The sequence below is a fragment of the Anser brachyrhynchus genome (genome assembly GCF_964034855.1).
Source record: "Anser brachyrhynchus genome assembly, chromosome: 9".
Lineage (NCBI taxonomy): Eukaryota > Metazoa > Chordata > Aves > Anseriformes > Anatidae > Anser > Anser brachyrhynchus.
Genome location: NC_137703.1, coordinates 2,424,800 through 2,452,397, shown reverse-complemented (window position 1 = coordinate 2,452,397; position 27,598 = coordinate 2,424,800). Strand labels below are relative to the sequence as shown.

General features: G+C 39.1%; 2 protein-coding genes across 7 annotated transcripts in view; one reads left to right on the top strand and one right to left on the bottom strand.

The window, feature by feature from the left end:
* The window catches only part of SMC4 (structural maintenance of chromosomes 4), a 36,804-nt gene extending 15,012 nt beyond the window's left edge, over window positions 1–21,792 (bottom strand). Inside the window, exons 1-9 of one of the 6 annotated variants that reach the window (XM_080604418.1) lie at window positions 21,582–21,792; window positions 20,397–20,580; window positions 19,622–19,818; window positions 18,305–18,483; window positions 17,508–17,699; window positions 15,604–15,780; window positions 2,160–2,324; window positions 983–1,110; window positions 348–488 (exon numbers count right to left, since the gene is read on the bottom strand). In XM_080604418.1, the coding sequence (XP_080460544.1) occupies window positions 348–488; window positions 983–1,110; window positions 2,160–2,324; window positions 15,604–15,780; window positions 17,508–17,699; window positions 18,305–18,483; window positions 19,622–19,751 (1,112 nt within the window). In that variant the 5' untranslated portion in view covers window positions 19,752–19,818; window positions 20,397–20,580; window positions 21,582–21,792. The remainder of the gene's footprint in view (window positions 1–347; window positions 489–982; window positions 1,111–2,159; window positions 2,325–15,603; window positions 15,781–17,507; window positions 17,700–18,304; window positions 18,484–19,621; window positions 19,819–20,396; window positions 20,581–21,581) is intronic. The other 5 variants (XM_080604419.1, XM_080604416.1, XM_080604420.1 and 2 more) reach the window with 5 other exon arrangements.
* Window positions 21,793–22,378: 586 nt separating this feature from the next.
* Window positions 22,379–27,598, top strand: part of IFT80 (intraflagellar transport 80) — a 47,278-nt gene continuing 42,058 nt past the window's right edge. Inside the window, exons 1-3 of the mRNA XM_080604031.1 lie at window positions 22,379–22,522; window positions 24,532–24,620; window positions 25,357–25,575. Of these exons, the coding sequence (XP_080460157.1) occupies window positions 24,581–24,620; window positions 25,357–25,575 (259 nt within the window). The 5' untranslated portion in view covers window positions 22,379–22,522; window positions 24,532–24,580. The remainder of the gene's footprint in view (window positions 22,523–24,531; window positions 24,621–25,356; window positions 25,576–27,598) is intronic.

Sequence of the window (27,598 nt, the reverse complement as noted above, 5' to 3'; positions counted from 1 at the left end):
TTAGCATGAAAAAAGAAGTATGTACTTCTATGTCCATAAAAAACAGATATTTTCCTGTTGTTAACTGTGGATATTACACAGATTTCTCTAAGAGAAGCAAAGTGTCGGACCAAATCAATCCAACTAAAATATCAAAATTTATTTCTGTGTAAAATACCACTTGATACATGCCAGAAAATCTTTATGTATCCTATAAGTGACTCAAGGGTCCCACAAGGATCATTGAGTCCAACTCTTGGGAGAATCTGATTTTTTTCTGAAAATCCTGGTAATTCTAACACCATATATACGCAGAACATATAAAACACAGTACTCCTAGTTTATGAATCCATACCTAAAATACTTACTTGTCAAGTTCTTTTACAGCTTTATTCTTGGCTTTCATTTCATCTGCAAGTTTGCTGCTCTTCTCATTAATATCTTTTGTTTCTTCCTGTGTTTTTTCTTTCTGCATTTCCAAATCATTTATTCGTTTCTGTAGGTCATAGCTAGGAAAAAAAAAGTATTACAAAAACATCATTTTTAGATAAAATCAACATTCTTAATGAATATATATTTCCAACAATCTGACGGATAATAAAATGATTGTCAAATATTATATCCTAATATCCATTAACATTGCCAATTTAATTCAAAACTATATTGACATTTCAGATAAAAATAATCTTTAAATTATCTACTTTCTCATTTTAAGTATAAAGCTGTAAGAGGTTAATCTGCCAAACTAGCGTTGCTTGTAAGAAGCTGGCAAGCAGGTTTTCTTCTGTTTTTAAGTTTTTAATGAAAATGATCTATCATTATTTGAGAATTAACTTTGTCACTTGAAGCTAAAAATCACTAGTCTCATACCATTCGACTAACTTTGAATAGCTGATATGTCTGTCAAGAAAAACGAAAAATTTCTTATTACAGATATGGACGCAGAGTTTAACTCCACCACTACCACATTAAAGCCAGATCTAAACTTCAGAAAAGTACTTACATATAGTATTGACAGATTTTATTCTTTTCTTTAAACATTTTATTTTCCAAAGAAAGAAATTCAATGGCTTTATTCTTGTCCGCTTCTAAAGCATCCTTTTCTTTTTCCACCATTTTAATTCTATTTAACTAGAAAAAACAGACAGTTAAAGCTGATTTTAATGCTAGGAGACAGAAGAACAAACCGTGAGAAAAATAAGCTCCAGACCCTTTATAACACACAGATAACACCTCTGGAGAGATGCCGTCCCACAAGTAACTCTGCAAGTCTATTTATTACTGTAAACCTTCTGAAATAAGAGATCACTATTTCCTGAGCAGAGACTGAGCAGAGACTGTATTTTAGGGCAATTCAAACAGTAATTTAAAACTAAAAAGGAATCCTACAGATGCTAGGAACAGCTCAGGCAAACCAAGGAAAAGTAGGTGAGCAATAAAAAGGAGTTACACAGACAGTCTGTACCTATTTTCACTAGCCCCTTTCAAGTTAAATCCCGTGACTACGTCTTTTGTTTTCCTTTCCAGCTTAAAAGAAAAAAATCTACAACATATTAGGATTTACCAAGGATACATCAAGTGAAATAAAAATGAACTTTGATATTTTACTACTTTTAGAACTAAATGCGTAAGTAGTGTGCTATGAAAGCAATTTCTGCAACAGATCTGTGCAGCTCAAGTCACGACTAATTTTCTGTAAGTTTCCTCATGCAGTTGGGTGTGCATCACGGTGGCAGTGCTATGTTTCCCTCCTACTTCTCCTACTTGCTGTTTTGCAATACGACTCAGGCAGGGCTATATCTGTATGTATTCAGCTAGCGCCAACCTGTTTTGCTATTCAGTCACTGAGCAGAAGCATTTAACACATGCAGATGTGATCAGAGATGTTCAGCAGGTAAAATCTTGTGTTCCAACTCATGCAAACCTTTGGGAATCAGAAGCCAACGGCTTTGTAAGCGTTTAAAGAAAGGCAACTGACATTGACTGCCCACTTTTATTAGTGACAGAAATATTAAATGCAATAAAGAGTTAAGTTTCACGGTACTTCTACTGTTGTAAAGAGTGCCAAATCTTTACCCAACAAGTCTTTATGTTAACTTCTTCTCTAAAAGATCTAATAATGAAACACTGCAGGTTTATATCTTCAACTTATAATTCAAACCAAACTTTATGAGACTCACCTTTTCTCCTCTCTGTTCATTTAAAACCTCTACTCTGCGACACAGAGTTTGGATAGGTTCTTTCAGTCGTGCAGACCCTATCAAGTCTTCCAAGTATTCGAGCATGCCTTCGTCATGTTCAGTCTGGCCTTTCGGTTTCATCATTGAAATCTGTTCAACTTCCCCCTTGGAAAAGAAAAGTTTAATATTTTCTTAACTCTTTTTCCTGGAGGAAAGAGTTAGCATTCTGAAAACACACAAACGCCTTTGGAACGCACGTATACGGCCGCATCCTAACATTATGAGAGAAGAACAAAATAGTCAGAACTGACTGATCATAGTCGCAACACGTGGGAAAGATCAAAATGAACAGACTTCCTCCAAGCAGTGCATGATGATGTGCGTGAAAAACAGCATCTCTTTTGAAGCCCACAGTCAGGTCTAAATTTTGCTTCATTGCTCTAAATATTCAAAATGTTTTCCCCCAACCTAAAAAAAGAAGAAGAGAATAAAGCATGCCCTCTAGGTCATGTAGCACCCAATAGTCGTTAATCAGGATTGAAGTCCCCGAAAGTTCCCTTTAGAAAACACCTGTAATTCATATAACTGAGACTTGATGGTTAGAAAAAAACACTTTAGGTATTAGACTTCGTTTATTTCATTTTCCTCTATATACAGCATTAGCTTTACATTATTAAGCTGAACACTAACAGCAATTTGATTTTTACAAAATAAGATTTAACAAAGATTAAACTGAGACAATGATGGCTTATTTTACTGATGTTAGCATTAGCTAATTAAAAAAAAATCTGCTGTATTTTATGCTTAGGACAGAGCAGCATGAAATCTTCAAAGTACGGATTATATTTTGTAAATAGCCTGCCATATATCAGAAGGTAAAGACATGAATATGAATATATGTATATTAAAGTCATGTCTAAAGCAAGAATAGATGTGACAGAAGCTGCAAAAGTTAAATAAAGAGAAGACCAAGTACAAACTACTCACTACTCAAAAATTTGGAGAGCTAGGCATACAAGACACCTTCTTTGTTAAACAGATACACAATATTGCAGGATTGTATTGGCCTTTGTGACATGTACTTAAACCCATGATATAACAAGTTCTAATATGATTTTGTTTTAGAACTGTTAAGATTTAAAAACAAGATTTATATTCTAGCATCCAATCTACGTACGTAAAAAAGGCCTGTAAGTCAACGTCCACAGACTGAAAACGCACTCGAGAATTTAGTTGTCACTGTTTGCTGCTTGAGCTGAAGCCAAGTCTCTACAAAGTATGGATAAGGACGAAATTCTCAAGAACACACAGAAGATGGAGTGATTAACAAGACTGCTGGAAAACCAGAAGGGACTGCTTTGACAGAAGTCGACAACGGCTAGGATTTCTAGGCCAGCATGATGAATCAGAGCTGTAAGCAGCTAAGAGAGCTGAGGACGGGGTACTCCTGGACATTGACTAACGAATGCACTAGATTTTTTTTGCCAGAGTAACTTTGCTCCACTTACTCAGTGCACAATGACACCTAGCGGCCCTGTTTTTCTTCCAACCAGTAAATACCATTTGGCTGAGTAGAAGGGAAAAAGTGAAGTTTTGCAAATTTTAAAAATGAGAACTAGTAATTCCTTACACATAAGAAATTCCCATGTTAAACTAAAACACAGGAGCCAAAGTGTTATTTTTTTAATTTATTTTAAAATTCTAGAAGTTAAATGCACCTAAGCTATTATTTTTTGATAATTACTGTTTATAAGAAGTGTGAATAGGTTTGCCAAGACACAAAAATCTCACTTTTTACTTCTTATGGGTATTAAAAAGGCAAGCAATTAGTTTCCTAATAATTGCAGCTGCATTATGTACAACTCCAACTACATTTGTTTCCTTCCAACATAAGTATGATTTCTCTACCAAAACCACGTGTCAGTGCCATGTTGCTCATGGATAGGGCACTCATTGTAACCTCCCAGATTTCTGCAGAATTGTCACATAAATCTCCATACTGTTTCTTCCTGCATTGTAATTGATTCCTCTGTTTACATCCAAGAAAAAATTGTCACTGAAAATCCATCTTCCATGTTATACACCCTCAAGGTAGGTGCTGCAGTTTGACTTTGCACTTGCTTTCCTCTTCTATTCCCCCCTCCTCTCTTTTTAAACTGGGCACAAACCACAAAATGATGCTGGATTTAACACAAGCAGAGCAATTGTATTTTACTCTAAGTGGACAAGCATGGAACATAAAGCAACATTTTTTCATAACATGGCTTTTAATAAGTATAATTAACCCTCTTTAAATCATGAATATCTAAGAAAGATAACGTAGTTGTGAGGGTTCTCCACAGCTCACTAAATATAACTGAATACAGTACAACATGCTTAATGATATAGCACATTAGTAATGAAGCTTAACCCTACTGTATCTGAGTCTAATCTCATAAATTAAGAAATCAGAGTTTTGGTGGTCTACATGGTGAATAAATACATCACCACATAACGAGGAATACAACCTTACCCGTGTGTAAAGTTTAGGAAATCGACACAACAAAGTTTTGAGAAGTTGAAGTGAATTGGGTACTGGTGAGAAGATGATAAACACAAACTGAACTTGTTGGGCTGAGTAGTGCCAATTTTATATGCAACTCCTCTGCCTTAAAAAAGGCAACAAGTTTAGAATTACATAGCCTTCAGATCTTATGTAAAGACATGCAGATAGTACTAGGTACTTACATTTTTAAATCCTTTTCTTATGAAGGGTAAAAGTGAAAACAATTGGACTACTTATATGATAACTGAACCCTAAGACTATGAAGTATTATTTAATATTTAAATTACTCACCAAGTTTTCTGTTAAGAAATCAGTTTAGGCTATCCCTATAGTTAGCACGCTAAGAAATCAAAAGGTATCCAGTTATTAGCATTGATAAAGGAGACTGAAAAAGTTGTACCTGCTCTTCTTGCAAGTAGTCATGACAATGAGCAACAGGAGAAAATGTTTTGCAGCTTTGCATTCTGTTAAAACTTGATACAGTCAATTTAACTGTTGTCTAATTTTTTAAACACTTGATCCACGATTATCTGCACTGTATCAAAAATATATCGCCGTTCATTTATCTAGTAGAAGATCTTTCAAAACACGGACAGCATTTCTGAAAGTGAAACTAAGAAGACAGCAGGCAGACATTTGTTGAAAAGCACGCCCAAGCGTGTTTTCATAATGTAGCTGTCACACCTACACTTGAGAAGTCGCAAAACTGACCACCAGGAAATCACATTACCTATTTGCCTCAGCCACCTTCCTCTCGCTTGCAGGCATGAATTCACTAGGGGAGAGGGAGCAACGTGCAAAAAAAGTTCATCCTCTATTTGAGGAGACAATCAAAATGGATGTTAACATTAAGAAACTGGTGACGCTGACAAACAGCTAACAGAGGACAAAACATCCTTTTTTATATGAAATATAGAATGAAACATTTATACACATGAAATACATATATACAAGTATGTATGAAAAGTATGAAAACCCACCAAATATCCGATTAACATTTTGAGAAGGCTGCACATTCGGTGCAAAATTTCTAAATGGAAGTACAAACTAAATTTCTCAGTTTCTGCATTGTGACAGACTGAAATTATTGGGATGCTGGCACACTACTAGTGACAGAAGTGGTCAACTCAGACACTGCCTAATAAACATAAAGAACAGTTTCCATAGAACGTCTCAGATTAGTTATCAGAAAACAGTTATTGGTGCATTTTGATGGAGAACACAAGTCAATCAGTGTAAAAAATTTCTGACAGCTGTGGCAAACAATCAGAAAACTCATGTGACAGATGGCTACCAAATTATATATATTTAAAAAAGCAAGAACCTTTCTCACTTGAAAGCCATTTCCTCTAGCCAAAATCACAAGGAGTAACTTCAAGGAATTTTGAAATAGAAGATTCTGCCTTCCTTTGCACAGCTGAATTATTTCACTGCCACGATGTTTAAGATACTTTCTAAGTGCAAATTTCTATTGTAATATTACAGAGAAAAAACTTTAAGGCAAGTAAACTGTAAAAGCCTTCAAAAACCAACATAAGAGTTTCAAATGAACCATTTGAAACCAACGCCTCGGGTAAGGACACTGAGGGGGTCAGCACAGGGTGGAGAAGCTCCAGTAAATACCCTAGACAGGAGAGCCTGGACTTGCTCTGCCTGTCAAGTTCAAGCCCACGAGGACACGGTGGGTGGGTACCCATAAAGATGTCTGCTGAACTGCCAGAAGAGGTGCCAAAATCACTGTGATCTATCGCTATTTAGTTATCAGGCTGCCAAGTCAGCGGTCTGTCTATTTTGAGTTCTGTGCATTTCAGCAGAAGTTAAACTTGCATCCTTTGAGTGACTGGGGAACGCTATACATTCACTGTAAGATATCTACTATAGGCTGAATCCATTAATTTTCAGTTTTCACACTGCATGCACTCTTCTGTATGCATGTTAGACTAAAATTCTCATCAGGGCAAGCACATCTCAGATAGTACAGGCAGCCTGCTTAAGAAGTCACTCTGCTGCTGTATGTACCTTTCTAAAACCAATTTGTGCAGGGCAAGAATTTCACCTGCCACGTAGCCCCCAAAAGGTGGGCCAATAAAATGCCTAAACTCTCCATCACCTAATTTCTTAGAACTACTACCTCTGTTTTCTCTAAAATCATACATTCAGTTCTTAAAACAACTAATTCCGCAGAGCAGAAAGCTTTAAATCAGCTTACCCAGAGTTTATCCACATAAAAATTTGAATTTTAAGCAAAGTCAAACTGCTCCGACCCATTCATTAAGCTGCCTTTCTTCAACTCTTATCACCAGTCCTGAAATCAGAGTTTTTTCACTTTTGCAGATAACTCCTAGCTTGTTGATTTTGGCAGACAGTAGCATCATGTTCCTGCAACCTCCCTTTAGACTGAGAGTAGGGCCTGTGAATTGAAACTCTAGCCCTAAAGCTACTAAGTCTGACCGGTGGCTGTAACGTACTAATCCTAATACTGACGTTATCCAGCTCCAAATGGTGATAAATTGAAGAGGTTGTTATTTTGCACTGTGTACAGACAGAAGTAGTTCCATCTGTCGTAATGCTGGGATTAAGGAGGTTCAGAATAAAGCTCTCAGATTCCCCTTTGAAATTGTGGTATGAAACTAGTAAGTCTTTTAATTTGAAAGATTGCTGAAAGCAGTCTTAAAACTTCTCATGAAGGATGAAACAATACCTTTCTTTGTTGTGAAAATTTATCTGCGTTATGACTAGTGGTTTCTGGAGAGCCTACAGAGAAAGATGCCTGCTTACCAATTACTGCCTCCTCATCCATGAAAAGTTGTGAAAAATAACTTTTAAAGGCAGTGTCTTGCAACACAAAGTTTTGTCAACTAAACCGTTAATGCAGCACGCATGACATCTACTTTGCTAAGACATCCACTGAAGAATTATAGCAGGAAATAGGTAAAAATATTTTTTCCAGGATCTGGGGTTGTCATTTTCTTATGCCATAGTCTGAAGCTGTGAAACAAAGTGCTGAATAACTTAAGATAAATTAGCATGGTCCTATACAATCTAACAAATTAGACTAACGTTTGGGTGTTAAAACCCACACATCAACACTTCAGAAGCATGGTGAAGCATGGACAAAATAAAACATGTTTTGGAATATTTTGTAGTTTGCCATCCAGTAGACAAACGTGAACAGAATTCTGGGTTGAGTACTGGGTAGTTCTGTGGTTGTTTTCTTTTGAGAAGTTTCTGGGGCAGGGTCTTTTTTTGTTTGTTTGCTTTACACTAGTGTAGCGTAACTACTACAGTTACAGTAGTGTAACACTTAACTGAATTGAAATTTATATTCAGCCATACTCATTAGAAAGTTTTAGAGAAAATACTACCTCCAGGATGCAATACTTTATGTTGGAAAAACCTCTCATGTTTTGATACATCACTGAGACCAAGCGAGGCACTACCTTAGAGAGCAGGACATCCTATTTGCCTCATTTTTGCACTTGAACTGTTCAAGTAGAACACAGAAGAAGGCTCTTGAATCCTTTATGGAACTTTAACATGCTTTGTATATTGAAGCCAGGCTTAAAAAAGAAAAAAAAAATCATATTTCCATGATACGAGTAAGTTAGATAAATTCTTTATACAGCTTTTCTTTTTGTTTATATTTTCCCCAGCTTTGAGGCACCGGGCAGCAGCAAAGCCACCTTCCTCAAACTGTACAAAAGATGACCACTGCAAATAGGGAGCACCTCCTGTAACAGCCTAGGTATTTTCCCTCCCATACTAAGTTCCCTGAAGTTTCAGCAGTCAGATTTAACTCCCTAAACCTGGGTGTCCAATCTACCTAGCTGTGGTTCTGCATCAATAAACGGGACAGCTGTTTCAGAATTATTTTGCTATCACTGTTTGGAGTAAAGAAAAATAAAATAAACCTAGCTACTGTGGTCTGTCCAATTGCTAACTCCTGCCTTGTGACCAAAGTGCTAAAATATTTAAAGACTGAAATCTATTGACTAGTGTTATGTTCAAAACAGGTAATTTTGTTTCACAAAATTTTAAATATGACAACTGTGGCTATAGCCAGTGGTAATTTTAAGGCAATCACTTTTTTAATGTTCAGAACAACATTGTATTGGTTTCACTGTAATAGTGGCACATCCTTGATAAGGTACTAGCTTTTAAGGCTCCTTAAAAGACCCACAAAAATGAAGTTTTGTTAGTGAGCCCAAAATCTTGGAGTGATGAGTATCTGCAGACTACACCGTAATCCAGAATCTAACACCTGTTGCAGCACAATTATAATAATCTTGCAACTTCTTCAATACTATCGGTAGGTATATTTAATTTGGTTATTAAACTAACTGATTAAGTGAATTACAGTTTGCAACTTTCTGGTAATAACCAATTCTGCTTCATTTATCCCACTGACTTAAGTGATGCAGAAATCTAGACAGTAGTCAAGACCATTATTGCATTTACCTTTGTCAAGCAACAACAGATTAATGGTCCTGCGATGCTTGTGACAGTGTATTATATATGCATGCATAAGATTCAAGGTAAGCACATTGAATTTTAGAGGAAAATGGTTTAAACAAGTATATTTGTTCCCCCCCAAAAAGGGCCATTCAAGTCAGGAGGAAAATTCATACCACATTAAGCTTAGAAACAATAGGATTGTCTTTATTATGCAACAGGTAGTCAACAGAACTTGTCCCTTAAGCACCGAACTGAAGCAAATAGTGGACTTGTAGCCTGCACATCCAGAATGCTGAGAAAATAGTACTTGCAGTTACAACAACCAACTCTCATTCAAAGTTTTGTAGTGGATTATAGCAGCAGTAGTCTGAATCTGTCATTGTTTCTCCTACTGAAGAAAAGCATGTGATCAATGTCATAACTTGATTTCCCTTCTTAACTTTTTACTGTGGAATGCTAGACAGAAGCGATCTGGCAAAAGACAAAGTTCTCTTAAAATAATATTAAAGCTTAGAATTTTGAATCTTATTTCACAGAACACAGGTTATTTCCGTTTCTCCCTTAAAACATTTCTCCCAGGCAAGGGGAATGTGGACAAGAGATTTTCTAAGTATTTCATCAGTGAGCTACAAGAGTTGAAAATTCAGCACGTGCAACTTCTTAGCATCACCAGCATAACGAACAGCAATGGCTCATGCAGCCAGCGGAACGAAACCAGTAACATCAGGGATTTGCTTGAAGGAGAAGCCACATTAGAACATCTAGAATGTTTACTATAAGAGCCATATTTCTACAAAGACTACTTACAGTATATTCCAGTTAGTGTTTTTCCATCCTTTGTCTTCTATTCTAACCCACTTAACACTGACATCAGAAGTAGGACTAACACTAACTGCTGCTACTAGGGTGTGGGCTCTTCTGTTGTGCAGCTCCAGTTCTACAGGATTAATTGACAACTCAGAACTACTGCAGTCAGGAACAAAATTAGATGAAAAGCAGTAATGAGTATCAACTTGTATCACTTGGTAAGTGCTAGCTTGGAAGTTGATTAATTCTCAGTTTCTCTGACACAGGCTGTCTCACGAAGTTCTTTCCAGTGTATTTTATGCAGTTCCTTGATATTAAAGGTGCCCTGATTGCACTTTTATCTTACGTAATATGAGCCGCTAAGTTGCAATGCGAGATGAGTCTTCCCATTTCCCTGTATGCTACTTGCACTGTTTTCAACCCCTTTCCCGTTTTTTATTTTTATGTTTTACTCACATGACAGTGCTCACACAACTTTATTTTTCACTTTATCAAAATGACATATCTCACTTTTTAAGCAAGAATACGGTATGAAGTGTCAAAAACCAAGTGCTAAATTTGCGTACCTCAAGTCTTCCACAGTGGTCATTTCAATTTGACTCAACTTTGACAGTGTGCCCATACTCCACTCTCCATGTAAAGTTTTGACTATGAATTCTAGTCCTACGCAACACTGAGCCTTTGAAATGACGTACATAGATAACTAATTTCTGCAAGCTTATTCTTCTCCTGGAAATTTGTAGCACAGTTCCTCTTGTAAGCCACAACACTTTCTTCCAATTCTGTGTTATTGCTGCTGTTACTTAATGCTTGAAGTCATCTCTCATTACTGTCCTTCAATTTTACCAGATGACAAATAAGCAGAAGACTACGTATCAAATATTCAACTTTGTTTTCTGCCACCCAAGGAAAGTGTTATGAACTAGGTGGGAAATCAAGGAAGGGAAAGAAGTAATAAAGTACACAAATCTACAATGCCACTACTGTCCAAAGATGGAGGAAAAACTTAGAATTAGCCCGTTATACAGCGTTCAGTTGTCTGCACGAAAGTACTATTCTGCATTCTGGAAATAATTTAAAAGTAGCCTTTGTCAAGCTGTTTGCACGTCCGTCTAATTTTAGAAGCTTTCTTAAGGACATTTTTGTATTCAATACAAGAATACAAATTGAGTGCAAGTCTAGAGTCACTTTGGAATCTAAGTCAGCTATTGCAAATTCAGCGTACAGTGTTTGACTGTTTTAAGATTATTGGTACATTCTAACTAAACTACCTAACTGATCACTCAATAACACCAAGAAAGCGCATTTTCGCGTCCTCTTTCCATTTTTCCCTATTTTTCCTAAAAAAAGTTTAATAAACATTGGTTACAGTGTTCGTTCGGAATTTGCAAAATAAAAATCATGTAAACTAGCAACAAGTTTTCTGATACCAAGAGAATTCATTTTGAAATTGCAAGTATAGAAGTATCAGCGTATCTTGTACTGCTCTCTATTCACATCAGGACAAAGCTTAATATTTAAGCAGTGAAATTACTTCTGTACTCTATGCATCAAGTGTGAAGCTTCTATTTTTACATAACATCTTATTCAAAAATATCTGTTTTCATTTGATTATCATACTTGTTTTAATTCTCCCTACCACTTCAGCTGAACTGTCCTTGACCTCTCCAGAACAAACTTCTCTTCACCACCAACTTTGGCAGCATAGATGTCCATTTATAATCCCAGTAGAGCTTTTCAGCTTGTGCTCGCCTTAGATGCTTTAGCTCAAGTGTTGGTGTGCCTCATTAGGAAAGCAGACCTCAACAATTGGGAACTTCTGGCTTATCTCAAAGCGAAAAGAAAATCTGCTCCCCCTCATTTCCTCTCAAATACACTGGAAGAGCGACTCCTACGTTATTTCCACAAAGCAGCAGGTGAAAAACTTGACTAAACTTCCTTTCTGGCAACACAAACTTGCCATAGGATAAGACTTATTAGTACATTAAAAACGCTGTTCCAATCAGTTAAAAAAAAGCATATAAAAATCACTGTAGCTGTTTATACTTGCTTAAGATTACATGGGAGTATTTTAATTGTCTATCAAAAACATGTGACACTAATTAGTAAAGAATTACTTAAAACATTTCAGTTTGAAAGAGATAAAGGTCTAAAGTAAATTGATTTCAATTCATAGAAGTCCTTTATTTAGCACAAAAGCAATTCAAAATCTTGCAATATTTACTATTTCCACAATATTCATCTGCAAAGCCGCTCCGTAGGCGTTGGTTATGAAAATCCACTTTCTTTTTAAAAAGTTTATATTAACTGTACTTCTCTTACCTTGAAATATATCAAAAGCCCATTTCAGCAGGTGTTAACAGTTACTGTCCACAGCTTGTTTCACTCCCCAGACGTGCCTACCCCACGGATGTCCTTAACTGACATTCCTTCAAGTTCTCCCTAGTTATTTAATAATTCTGGAGAGACAAGCCAGCCATGATAAAGAGGCTGAGATTTCTGTCTGGCCTCAAGATTAACCTGCTGGAGGAGTCACTATTGAGCAACAGCAAACACACTTACCTTCTGAGCTTTGCCCAACCCGGTTAGTGCACAGAACCCACAGTTTTCTGCACACTGATGTTCCAAGCATTCAAGAAAAGCTAAAAGACTTATGATTTTATTTGTTGTTCTTTAGAGATATACAAGTTACTGAAGCTGGGGTATTAAGTGTGGAAGAGAGAAAAAATAGCAGCAAGATGATAGATATTACTGCAGTGCTCAGCATACTTTCAAAAAAAAAGTGACAAGAAGCATTTTTTTCTGTTGCAGTTTCAGACTGTGGCAAGCTCATTAATGGTGCACTGAACAGTTTTCTGTTCCCAAAGTGCTAAACAGCATACAGCAATTTATTAAAAAATATAAGATATGCAAGCGTTGGAACCTAAAGATCACAAGCAACAAATTTCTGTTAAATGTTGGCAACATCTCATTGTAACCAAAAATATACATATATTTTTAAATAAGATTTTTCTAATTAGCTAGTTCAGGCACAGAACTTATAATATTTATAGAACTGCTCAATTAGTGTTATATATTCTGTTTTTTTCACAGGTGTTTTTTGCAATGTTACTCAGAAGTCATCAGTTTGATTTTAATATTTTCAGTACAACATCAAAAGTACCCATATCCTGCCTTACACAACATTTAAAATAAATAAATAAATAAAATAATAAAAAAGATCTGGCCTAAGCTTTCAAACTTTATCCTAAAAAGCACCAAAATCTGCTATGTCAGAGAAAGACTGCAATATGGGGGTGGGTAAAGAAACAAACAAAAAAAAGAGAGTCTTCTGGAACACATATTTGCTATTGAGTAATGCTAAAAATGCTAGCAGGACACTAATAAAGTAACTAGAAGTGTTTGTTACTATTTGTATAACCTGTTCTTTAACAACTTTTCCTTTAGTATCACTGAATACTCTGTAACAGATAGAAAATAGCATTTGACAACTGCTTAACTAACATTTTTTCCCAAAACCTCTATTAAAAGTGAAATATTTTATTACACCCTATTGACAGTCAGAAATCAAAGAGATGTGATTTATTTTAATGGGAAATTTTTCTGACTTGATATTGAACTAAACCAGGCCATTCTAACTGAACTATAACATGAGAGAAGCAAAAGCATAATAGAACTGTCACTTATTCTTCAAACTTAATTTGAAAAACATTAGGGAAAAATGGGCAATGCTTGTCACAGTAGTATGTAGCCTTAGCTTTCTGACATGGTGTCATTTACTTCTAATTATAATTTTCAGTGTTTGGGTTTTCAAGTTCTGCTGTCATTATGTGGCAAACACCGCCGCATTTCCCAAATGGAAAGTACTCAACTCTGTATGGCCCAATCCACAGACTTCACTTAAAAACAAAAATGACACAAACTTACATGAAAAGAAAAAGGCCCTTGCCTCAGCGACACTAAGAAACAAAAAATATCTATGGGGATTCCTCTGCAGTTCATTGTAACACATTATCCACAAAGTTCAGTGGAATGAAAAACATGGTTGGAACCATCTCTTGATGTCTTAATATTGATTATACTTCCCCTGATTTTCCATTATACACATGAAAAACATGAAACTCAAGCTTTTAGGAGTAGATATGTTCCTCCCATTGGTAAATTCCTGGGAAATGATTGTGGGAGAAGAAAAATCAAATTAGCTAAAAAAAATACATTTAAAAAGAAAAGCTGTTTAGCAAAACTCCCTCTAAAATGCTTCCTTCCCCTCCCAATAGAGGAAGGGCATGCTCTCCAACAACAAGCTTTAGATACTTCTGCACCATAATTTCTACCAAAGTTTAATCTTTCACTGAAGTCTCTCCCTGTTAGAAATTTTCCTGTGATGATAATTGTGAAGAACAGCTATAGAGAGAAAAAAGTGTATACTACCAGTTGTTTGGTTGGAGGTACTTCTCCCTCCAAGTTAAAACAGAAAATAGGAGTAAGGTGTTGGATGGAATAATTAATTGGCATGGAGACTTCACAACAGACATATCCTCTTTTTGTGGGTGTAACTGTAAAAAAGGACGGCACAAGAAGACTTGAGGAAGTGAAGCAAAGAGAACTTTTTTTTTTGATAGAGGGGAACTGGAAGCTCCTTTGACAAAAACAGGCCTAAAATAATCTCTATTGAAAATTTCAGATCTTGGGAGGCTTCCGCTGTTCATTAATTTTCTAGGCCATGATCCTTCAGAGTAGATTTGGGACTTAGTAGTGAAATAATTACAGGTAATTGCACATATATTTACTCAGTTGACTATTTAAAAATTTCCATGAAGTATTATAACCCAATTTTAAGTAGTTCTTTAGCACTAGCAAAATTCTAGATTATTTAAGCACAAGAAAAATTACTGCGTTTCTCTTCAGCCTGTCTTTTAAACAGCAAACATATGCCAGCGAACCTTATAATGTTAAACCCAAATGCAAATATAAGTTATGTTGATAAATTCTATTATTTTTACAGTATGTGTTGTAAACTGTAGTTTTTAAAACATATCTTGAATTGGCTATAAAGCTGCTCTTCTTTGAGTACCCTGGAGTTGGTAAATAAATGTAAATAAAAAGTACACTTCATGTGCTTTTTTCTTGTAGTCGATTTTTTATGCAATTAATTTTTATATACATGCTTCCGCAGTAAAACCATGCCTATAATATAAGAACTGTACGTAACTTAACAGTAGAATCATTAAGATTTAAGTTCATATTGATGCACTTTTATCTAAAGTATAGACAAGTTGCTGAATCTCTGCCACGCTTAAGCAGCACAATAATATTGGGGTTTAAGGTTTATTTTACTACACCAATATTTACGTGCTGCTAGGGCGGAACAAGTATGACAACTCTTCTATTCATCCACATGTCAGGAACACAAATTCATTAACAGAAAAATTTATGTTAGCATCTTCAACTGGTTCTCTTCCTTAAATTTCTAAAGCAGCAAATAATGATTCGCATCTTTATTAGAGCATGCAAACCATGATGTGCTGCTAGAGTACTTTAAGGCCTCAAATATAAGACTCAAATCCTAAACGGTATTTTGGTAACTGTAACTGGAAATACAGTTTTGCTTAAAATTGTTTTTATTCATGCACCAACCTGTAAAATCAAGAATCTGTTATGGTCCAGATCAATTCCATGACTTCGAAGAAGAATACCAACATCTTTGAATGTTGACTTCTTTCCATTAATGTGATAGACAGAAGAATTATCTCTATAGGCAGTTCTAGATACACAAAAATTGCTGTTAGGAATGACTTCATAATCATCTCCTTCCTGTTTTGAGGAAAAACAATGCCAAAAGAACAATTAGTATATCACAGGTTTACCTCATATTTCACAATTAAGCACAGAAATTTTATCATGTTAAGGCTTAGGCTTACTGCACTCTGGGGTCCAATAGAAGTGGGAACTGCCTTAAAGATATATACCTCAAAAAAATATCTTGAGAACTGGACAAAAATACCCCAAATTGTTTAAACAGCATGGCCCTCATATTATGCCTTTCCCATCTCCAACAGAAGCTATTGCTTTGAAAATACGTAAATTATTCTCTTTACCACTGCTTCACATCACAAAAGAAACAGCCTACTTCAACTCTAAAGTGCCTTTGATATTCTGCCCTTTTAATTTTAGTTTAGGAAGTCTTGAATGACTTGCCACCGTCTACATTTAAGCTCTTTTATAGTGCTAGGAAAAGAAGTTACTCTTAGCCGAGGAGCTCTAAAGAGAAACTGTAGAAGACAAAAAAGCAAAACATTAGAGATGTGATAAATATGATATCATCAGCTTCAAAAGAACTTACCTAAAAAGCAGCAGCTACAGTAAAGCTGGTACTATACTTTTAAAAAGTTCAAATTGTTGCATGCTTCTTGTATAGACTAAAATTGCCCTGCCACTTTCCCAGATTAAGCCCCAAGAGCATAATGAAATTTGTATATAATGCATTCAGAAGTTTTTAACATCATAAATTTAGCTTCTAGATGTTAACAAAGTCAAGTCAAAAATAAGAATAAATAATTATTGAATCTGGCTCTTACAGACAGAAGCAAAAGATGTGTAAATGTAGATCAAGTCAAAGAAAAATTCTGTTTTAAAACAGTTCCTTTAAAGACTGTATATATTGTCATCTTATTGCCACAAGTTTTGAAACTTCAATGTACATTTCCCACTATATTGACTAACCTCAAACTCAAGATGATACTTCAGCCAGACTAAGTGTCCACAAAAATTAAATTAAAATCAAGTAAAATAAATTGTTTGCACTGTAACTGCAACAGACAATTGTCAACAAAATTGTACAGAAGTTTTTAACCAATTTGTGAAGTGGCAAACAAAATAAATATTTTTTAAATTGTCAACACTTTATTTCATTCAAACAAAATATCAGGTTCAAAAGTGTTTACTCATAGGGTGTGAAGTATAGAATTTTTTTTACGAAAAATCTATTTTAAAATTGCAGGCACGTTTATAGTATATGAAGTGTAAATAAGAGTTTCAGATTAATTTTACATTTTCTAAATTTTCTAAAATACTTTCAATTGGTTTGAAAAGTTTTGCTTAAAAGGGTTTTATCTCTTAATCTATATGCTTGTAATATAAGCTTAAGAATATGCAACATGTCCAAATGTAGACTTAAAAATTTTTAGAGGTGTTGTTAATTTCAGAAAAAAGCTTTATTTACTTGAGGTAAAAGAAATGACAACTCTAAAACGATTTCTTAAAATGACTATCACATATTTCTAAGTAGCTTTAAAATGAACATGTTCCAGATAGTAGTGTTGCAGAAAAAAAAAGAGAAGAGCTCCTATTAATATTTTAAGAAGTGCACTACTCAATAGAGGATTTTTAAGCTAATTCTAAACTTTGAATTGATGTTTTACATCCCAATGGTAAACTAATTATGCTATGAAGTTTTCCCCAGCTCAGACTAATCAATTATTAAAGCCGTCAAATCCTTAAAGAAAATAAGTCTCCCCTGCTCTGAATAGAGGAATACATACCTTGTCAACGATCTTTTGGAAGTGGACTTCCACAGAACAACTCTGGATGTCCATATGCTCATCAGAACTATGGATCAGCACAGAGAGTTTTTTGGATCTGATTTTTTGTGCTCGATACCCAAACACAAAAAGCATTGCATCAATGATATTGGATTTTCCACTGCCATTTGGCCCAATAATACATGAAAAACGCTGCATAGTAAAAGAAAAAAAAAGTGACAGTCAAAGGGAAATAGATCCTGGCCAGTGTAACATCATCTACTTCATTTGTGAATAGTTTAAAACTACTATTTCTAGTGAAGAAAACTGCAGATTATTTGATAGCTTAATCTTCACTGCCAAAGGTAGAGCAGTACAGCTTATTTAAGAAAAAAACACCTCAACTCAGCTCAGCTTTCTAAATTTTAACTTGTTAACTCAAAACGATACTGCACTTAGCAAGCATGTTCGCAAGGAAAGTTTCATGATTAGCCACGTAAGTCTCTTGTGGGCACTAAAAAATATTCTCATTCTTCAGACTTACCCCTAAAAATTCCCCAGTAAACGAAATAAAGAGAAAAGTGTGCTTTTTTAAGGTTTACTGACAAATTAAAATCGTACATTATCAGAAAGTTGCACTTAACTGTTTTCTCTTCTGTCCAACAACTAAAATAGAGAATATCACCCTAGAAGCAATTCTAAAACCTAAATATTCTTCAGTTTTTCTGAGGTAAGGTTATGTGAAAATACAGGAAGGAATACCAGCACTGTGAAGTCTTACCTTCATTTAGGAAATGATTAAGGTAAAAGAAAGATACCTTATGAAAAGGTCCCAAAGTTTGCTCCCCTGCATAGGATTTGAAGTTGTGGTTTACAATATGAGTTATCATGAGACGAGGAGCACCAGGTTCATTGGTCATTGCTGGAGGTGGGGGAGGAGGGATGCTACCCAAAATCTCTTCTAAACTTCGATTTTCAAGCACCTCATCTGAGACTGCTAAAAACCATCCAAAATAAGCAGAAAGAAAATTAAGACTATAAGCTCTCAATGACTAGACACCTTGTAAAGTGTTCAATTCGATAAGCAAACATCGTTTCCATATTAACCAGACCTGTACATTTGAGTGCAATTATTAAAATAAGCTAAGTGGTATTAAAATCCTCCTTCCAATGAACTGAATCTTTAAAAAGAGGTACTTAAGATGTCCCATCGATTCACTAGTGGGTTTGTTCTTTCATTATGTAATTCTTATTCTAACACACTTTAATAGGCACTCTGTAATTACAGTTGCTACAACCGTCACAATAAGCCTACAAATCTGAAACAGGCAAAGTCTTTCTAATTAATAAGTGCAAAGCCACATTTCAAGCGTGCTCGCAAGTCACTCTGCAAGATTTGGGGATCGCTGCACAATGCTCTGAAAGCTGTAATGACAGCACAACTACTCTGCAAAGACAGGAAGTTTGTTACGAAAACAAACTGGCCCCCTGGATATCTGCTAGTTGTAAGCAAAGCAGCTTTTCAACAGTTACTAGCAACTTTTTCTTCAAATAGACAGCAGTTTTTGCCACCAATTTCAACATATCAATCCATTTGTCAAATACCTTTGCTTTAATAACTGCCTATCTGGCTACCGAAAAAGACACACGCTGCTGTTTTTCCAGACATTTTCAACAAAAACCTCAAGGAACACAAGAAAACACACTGGTTCATGAAAAAGAAAGTCAAATCATTTTAAGAGTTAAGTAAATAAACTTGACATTTATTCCATTCCAAGAAAACCCATACCATTGGCTGCATATAAATTTGAAAAATCCTGCTGTTGTATCATAATCTTAAGTACAATGTTATAGAACAGGAATACGAAATAGGCTTTATTAGGAGAAAACCTACAAAATTGCTTTTGCACTTGTACTGTGTCACTGGTCCAAACACTTTAACTCTTTGCAAACCCTCTTTACCACTTTAAAAGCAGTTTAAACTTGCCAGGAGTCAAGGCTTTCAATATTCCTTTCTAAACGAGAAAGGAGTGAATCCCCATCTGGCATAATCAGTAAATTCAACTGAGCATTGTTGCTAAACATGCACTATCGTCTAGTTTACATGCCATCGGAACCACAAAATTCAGACCTACCTTGTGGTCGTACTTCACCAAGCTGTCTGCCTCCTTGTTTTTCCACTTCCATGTCACTGGCGGAATCCTCTAAAGGCTTCCTGCCCTTCTGATGGGCTGCTGTGGATGTTTTGGTGCTCTTGCTTGCCATGGTTATCTGTTGGCTGCTCCCCTCCAACTCCAAGCAATCAAACTACTGAAGGGATCTACCTCCTTTTCTGACACAAACAAGAAAACCCTGTGATCTACGCGTTGAACTACAATCCCCTAAGGAATATACCTATGTGTTAATCCAGATGTTTGACTATCGTGGAAACTAAAGACTAGATGTATTTTGAAGGCAAAAATCCAAATTCGAAACGAAAACAAAGGCTGAGCCTCGCAAACATATCATCCATCACCCCAAAAAACAACGGACCCACCCTAATCTGCAGAAACAGTACGAATCTACCTACTGAAAACTCACACGGCCATGTTCAGTGGAGTTAGCACGCTCAGAGAAAGCAACCGTGATGCTGGGGGCCAAAGAGTTAAAGACGCATTTGCAAAACAAACTGAAAAGCCATATGTCTCCCCTCTCCTGGAAGCGCTCTTCACATACACCTTTCAGACCTGACACCCGCTTTACTTTCAACACTCCATGCTGGCTGTATGCGTGTACACAAACAAAAAGAGCCGTGTAATTATAGCAAACGCTTGGCTCTTAAGCGGTTTAAATCAATACGCTCGTTTCACGAGATATAACAGCCTCTACTGCTAGCATTCAGCATTTAACAGAGAAAGCAAGACGAAATACCTTCATCTAGTTCTGATGTTCACGTTATCTGATCAAGAAGGAAGCGGTACAAAAGTCCATCAGCTGGCACTTAAGCACAGCTCCCCAAAAAAAGTAGAAATAGAAAACAACCGATGCGAAGAAAGACGGCCGCGGGAGCGAAACTCTCCCCAAAGAGTTTAAATCGCAGCAAGTGGCGAAGTTACTTTGCAGAAAAAAACAGACATGAGAAAGTTTACTTCTCACAAGATAAAAAACTGACGTGGTTAGAAAGTCATCTTACAATTGGTGCCAATCATTTGACGTTTTCAGACCTACCCCCAGCCCACACTCTCATGAGAGCCCTTCATTTGGGACAATGGGGGAGGGGGGGAAACGAGCGAGAGATCTCATTTTAAGGCAATTTGAGTCAGTGCCCCGGTTCAGAAGTGTTCCGCAATGGCTGTCTCAGACAATTAGAGCTCTCAGAGCACCAGATTTACTTATTTTTTTCCTCAAAAAACCGTTCCGCTCAAGCGGAATGGCGCAATACGGACCCATCTACCTTATCGGCCCCTTCCAAGCCGCACAGCCTTCACCAGGAGGGACCAGCCCGATCCCTCACCTCAGCCTTCAAACCGCGATGAAGCGGCCGCCGGCTCCCTCACGAACTTCCCAAGCCCGTGCCCAGTCCCCCCCCCCCCACCACCACCTCAGGCCAGCCCCGAGGTGCGGGTTAAAAGCATCTCTCGGCGACCCCCTGCCCCGGGCAGAGCGAGAAGGAGCCGGGCAGAGAGGCTCCCTCACGGCTCCGAGGCCGAGAGCCGGTGTCAGCGAGCAGCTCGGAGCCTTTAAAGCCACCCCTCGCCCTGAGGGATGCGGCTGCAGCCCCGCCGCGGGCTTTTCAAGCGGCTTAGCCCTCGGGCTCGGGGCACGGAGGAGCAGCGGAGCTGGCTGCGGGAAGGTCCCCGCTTTATAAGCGGATCAAAGCCCGGCCTCCGCACCCCGGGGCTCGGCACCCCGCTCCCCCCGCCGGTCCCTAGGGCGCAGGGGGAGCGCTGCCTCCCCTACCCCCGGGGCTGCGGACAGCCCGCTGCCACCTCTCCCCCCAAAACCCCTCACGCAGCGGGGCCGGGCACCGAGCCCCTCGCAGCCAGGGGGGCTCCGCCGCCCCTCAGGGCTTTGAGGGCAGCGCCCGCCGCCCCCGCTCCCGGCCGCTCTCCTCACCGCCTCAGCGACCCCCGCCGCTCGCCTTCCTCAGGGACGCCTCCTCCTCAGGAAGCTCCCCGCGTCCCCCTGCCCCGGGGACCGGCCGCCGGCTCCCCGTCCGGGGCGGCTTGGAGCGGCAGCGGGGCTGCGGGCCGGGCTGGCCGCGGCGGCTCGGCGGCTGCCACACTCGAAAATGGCGCCCAAACGGCGAACTCGAACCGAAATTCGTTAGAAAGGCGCGGGGCACGCTGGGAGGGGCGGGGGCCGGCCCGCCGCGCGTTTGAAAGGAGGGAAAAAAAAAAAAAGGAAAAAAAAAAAAAAAAAAAAAAAAAAGCCCCGCCGGGCGCCATCTTGGCGCCTCACCGCGCTCGGGGCCGTTTTTAGGGTGTTTTTTTATTTTATTTTATTTTATTTTTTTACGGCTTTTTAACGAGGGAGGTTGAGGCGCGATAGGCGGTGGTTGAGGCGCCTCAGCCGCTCCCCGTGCAAAGGGGCCGGGGGGGGTCGGTCGGGTTTTGGAAGTAGGTCAGTGGGCGGCGCCTGGGCGTGCGGCGGGACGGCTGGGCCGGGCGGACGGGGCCTTTACGAGTACAATATAATAATAATTAATTAAAAAAAAAAGTGATAATAATAAAAATGGAGCGGGGTTTTCAGTCGGCGCTAATTAACGGGCGGCGCGGGGGGCCGCGTCACCTGGTCTGTCACGGCCCGCCCGGGCCCGTGAGGTGGCGGAGGGGGGGAGGGAGGGAGGAGGAGGAGGAGGAGGGAGGAAGAAGAAGGAGGAGGAGGAGGAGGAGGAGGAGGAGGAGGAGGAGGAAGGCGAAGTCTCGCGGGAAGTCGCTATAGAGACGGGGGGGCCGCGGACACGCCGCCTGTGCCGGGAGGCGGGCGGGAGCCGCCGGGGGCCGCCTCAGGCCGGCCGCGGCTGTCTCCGCTCTGCTCCCCCCGTCCCGGCGCAGGTAAAGGCGGCCGGGCAGGGGGCGGCGGTGTGAGGGGGGGGGCTACGAGCTGGGACCCGCGGAGGTGCGGGGAGAGCCGCGGGCAGGCGGGCGGCTGGGGACCGGTGGTCCCCCGGCTCCACGGGGGTGCTTGGCGGGAGGGAGCGGCCGCTGGGGAGCGAGCTGGGCACCGGCCTCGGCCCTGTCCCTGAGGGAAAAGGGGGGGCCGCGTCCCTCTGCCTCCCTCTGTCCGCCGCGCACAGCCTTGCTCAGCCTCTCCGGCCCTCTCTGAGCCCTCCTGGGCCCTCCCTGAGCCCTCACTTCTCGTCCAGCAGCTCCGGAGGGAGAGCAGCTGAGGGGAGGAGAGCGCAGGATGGGAATTGCGACGAGGAGGCACGGGGCTGAGGTGTTTTTTTAAAAAAGGGCAACAGTTTGAGGCCGGGAGAAGCTGAGCCGAGCTCATGTAGAGCAACTTGCTGCCTGCAGTTGGTGCCCAGCCGCCTCCTGATTGCCGTATCTTTTTTAAAAGCTTGTAGGAAATGCTTTCAGCTGATGCGCTAGCAGTTAGGCTCTGCTGAGTTCCTGCCCTGAATGCATGCACGAAGGGTGTAGGGTGAGAGGATTCGCCGCTGTCCGAGCTGTCCTGTGCCCCTCACACCTCCCCTGGCGCTGACAGGTGCAGCCGCACGGCCGCGGAGCGCTCTGCGAGTATCTCGGGCAAGGGGAAGCGTTCGTGCCATTCAGGTGCACGTAAGGAGTGCTTCGAACTGGCCTTTTCAAAAATCACGATAATTATTTCATTCCTTGAAAGTAAATTAACAGAATTAATGTGATTTTTTTTTTTTAAAAATTCACATGACGATTTGTTTGGGGTGTCCCTGCGGTGGAAGCTGGCCATACCAGCACGTCTCCTGAAACTCTGAAGTGAGAAATAAGAAGTTAAAAACTACCAAGAAGCAGCTGAAAGGGTGGGGTTAAGTGTGGAAAACATTGCAGTGTAGGCTGAACAGGTATATGGCCCCGCTGAGCAAAGGCTTTACTACTATATGGAAGTCAGGGACTTGATTAAAAGTTGGAAGTTGAGCACAAACTTAGGCCCCTTCTAAACGCCTGCATGGTGAGTTTTTTGGTTTGCCACGCAGTTTTTGGTTAAGGCATGAGAACGAAATTAGACATTCAAATATGAGAGAGAGAATTATTTAAAAATTACATCGATTGACACACGCAATAGTTAAGTAGGGTTGAAAATTAAGTTATTTTATCCTTTGGGTATCCTTTTAATGTTTCTTAAGTTCTGCATAGTACCTGTTTGACACGTCGTCGTTTTTATGATGGAAAAAATTCCAGGAGTTCAGAAGGTCGTATTGTGTGTCATTGTGCTCTCCTGGAGCATACCGTTTGCCCCAAACCTCTCGCACTCGCTTCTTTCCATCCTGAAGGGCGAATGAGTTTTAACCCGGATCAGTGCCTCCATCCTGTCCAGGCACAGACTCGCAAGGCTTTTGCTGTTAAAAGAGGGAAGGGGATGGGACCGCGGGACCTCTTTGAACTGGTTATGGAATTACTGCGTTGCAGTGAAGTATCATGAACATTACAAATAGCGGTGGGTGACAGAGTAAGATATTGTATAATTTGGTCACAGCAGGATTATTTTCATAACATAGCTTTTCTCATAGTGCTGTCGCTAAGCACGAAGCTTCTTGAAAAGTTTGTGATTCCAGGTTTTCCCTTGCTACTGTCATGGCTATATGTCTGCACAAGGCTACGTCAGTGTTTCAGCTTACAACATTCCAGCAAAATGCTCCTACCATGAGTTGTTCTTTAAATTGCCCAGTGTTTATACTCAGCAATCACGTTAAGTATGCAGTTGGGTACTGTACAAACAGAATTCCCTTAAAACTCAGGTTCATTTTGGTGCTTATTTTGGCACAGTGCTAATGCAATACTGGTCATTCAAAACTTTGTCTTGCTGTTGGTATCTTCCTTTTTAGTTTTGGCTACTTATATATGTTTGCTTTGTTCTATTACAGTTTTAACATATCTACGTACCATTTTTAATGATACATCTGAACAACTGAAATGAGACTGAAGACTTCACTTTTAAAGGAACCAAAGCATATCCTTTGTCTCAGAATAAACCACAGAAAAACATATTATTTTTGTTTAGTTTCTTTTCTAGAAAGGTTTTTATTTATCTTAAACCTTGTAGTAAAATATTTGTAAATTGCAGGTCTCTTTTTTTTAATCTCACCATCTGGTACAGTCTTTAAGGGCAATGTTTTAAGAGATGTGGAACATTCTTCAGAAGCTGTCAATGTTTTGCTACTAACTTTTGAGTTTTTCTTTCCTGTTTGTAGTGATGTTAAATCTTTCCAAGGCAGTAAATAGGAGTAGTGATATTATATACTTGCTTGTAAGAGGATGCACACATAGCAGATATAAACAAAAGTGTGATATTACATTTCTTAACAAATATGTCAACAGTTTAAATACATTGTGGTGTTAATAAACCAACACCACGTGTGTTGATGTGAACAATAACAGGGCGATTTGCACTTGTATTGTTCACTAAGATGCTGTACAGGTGTAACCCAACAGTTCTGCAATGTTTCAATAAATAAATATATATCATAGTAATTCTATTTTTGCATGATATGGCTTGTCTGCTTTATATCCTGGTGAATTTCTATCATCTCTTTCCTTGATACAAAAGAGCAAAGAAAAAAATGAAGAATTATATTTCCTATATACGAAACATTTCATGTAATCTTATGAAAATAATGTTACTGTACTGAGATATTGTGTCCATTTTTAATGATTAAAATTTTCAGATTTCCTTAATTTAATTATACATAAGGAACTAGTTAGCTGTGTGGGATGGACTACAGCTGATGAGCTATATTCCTGCAGTGATGACCACCAAATTATGAAATGGAACCTTTTAACTAGTGAGACTACCCGAGTAGTGAAACTCCCAGATGATACTTATCCCATAGATCTTCACTGGCTTCCCAGAAGCGTAGGTGGGAAGAAGCAGTCCCATGCTGAGAGCTTTGTTCTTACAAGTTCTGATGGTAAGTCAATTAAAAATACTTATAATGTTATACCACTTTGTGCTTATGTCACAAACACTCACAGAATTATTTGCATGTAAATAATCTGCAATAAAACAATTTCAAATACCTATATAGGAGTTGCACTGATGTAACAAAATAGATGTTTCAAAATTAATACATTGTATTAGTATAGTTTTCACTGATACAACATTATTAGACATACTTCTGTCAGCAGATACATAATTGTATATGTAAAGTTAAATTCTGTCATATTTCGCAGCTCGTTTCCCATTTGTCTATTTCGTTATCCAGTAGCTTTAAATATGTCTGGACTACTCACCAACATAGATCCCAGATCACTTACAGCTATCAAAACAGAAGATACCAAAATTGCTTAATTGTTATGTTTAATATCAACGTAGGCTATATCTTGGACATACTACAAGAACACGTCTCGTATCTGCTTTCTCTGGAGTCTTGAATATCCCTCTGAAGCAGCTAGTTCTGGCTGTCATCAGATCTGTAAGACTAGTCTGTGTGTCTGCCATGGTGGCAGACGTGTATACACATATATTTGCTGTGTGCTGCTGTGTCTCCAGTGTAGTCGTGTACCGGACTGGACTTTATGACAGTAGTGATGGTAGTGACTGTATTCCAGTGCGCGGATTCTGCTTTGTGGAAGGGAAGCAGGAGCCAGGAGGTTTGATGATTGCTTGTTTTCTTTCTTCCTCCCCAAAGAGACGTTAATTTTTGTCCAACTTAAACACAGTCAAAAATTTTTCCTGTATGATGGCAAATTTTTCATATCCCTGTTTCAGTGAAGAAATCTTAGGTAACTAGTTTCATTATTATTTTACATTTATTATGAAGCAGTCCATTCAAGTCATGTCAGACTTGTCTCCTTTCTTCCTGGTGCTGCAATTGGGATTATGATCCATGCCATTGACAGTTTTCTGCATATATTTTCCCTTTCTCTTCTTCTCTTATCCCTTTTCTTCGTTAAGTAAAACACTTGGATTCTACATTTTTTTAAAAGAAAATATGAAAAATAACAGCAAAGAGAAATTTTCATCCACCCCCTTTTTATTTCTGCTGTAAAGAACCTACGGTGTGGAAAGCCAGTAATTTAGACTAGGGTGTTTCTTCCTGAACCTGTCAGTTTTAAAACTAAGACTGCAAGGTGTTTGATCCTTTATGAAATCTGCTTTTATTTTATCTTACATTGACCTTGTTATTGACCACGAGCCTGCTGATGGGATGTTAGTTTGGGAAGGGTTTCTAACACTTCCTTGTGGTGCATCCAAGAACGTGGCGAATGGGGGACTTGGAAAAGCTCTGTGACTCGCTTGCAGAAGTTGGGCAGTCCTTACATAGATCCTAACATCTTGTACCTTTGTTTTAATCTGTTGAAAATGCAGTGAAAGGTTTCAGAATAAGTCAATTAACTGTCGTGCTGACAGCGTTAATTATGTGCACAAAGAAGCAGATCACACGAATCTACTAAACGGAGTTTATATTCTTCTGCCAGCTGTCAGAGGTCTTGGTGGTAAGGCTGCGTTCCGACACAAACGGCAGCGATGGGAGTTTCTCAGCAGTGAACTCAAAGCACTTCGCTGCTTTAAATCCCTGCCAGCTCTTTCAGGCAGAACAGATCGTGGTCAGTTGTAGAGTTCCCATCAGAATAATAATGGCCATCAGTCCCTGACCTTATCGATCGCTTTCACGGGGACCTATTGATGGTTTCAGTGGGACTGGTGGATGATTTCCAGTTAGCTTCTGCCCATGTTGTGGCCAGAACCTTGGATTTGTGGGTCTAGTATGTTTCCGTTGTGAGGGCTGCTTGTGCGCCTAGCTTCCCAGCGAGCCTGGTAGGGAATAGAGGGTTTGTTACTGGGCATTAGCAGGCCGGAGCTGGTGTGTCCACCGTGGCTTTCTGTATGGATGGGGAGAGATAACACCTGCTTGAAGAAGGCAGGGAAAATTCATTCCTTGCATGAAATTTTGTCAATTTCTCTGGCTGCTAGCAATGGTTGCACTTTAC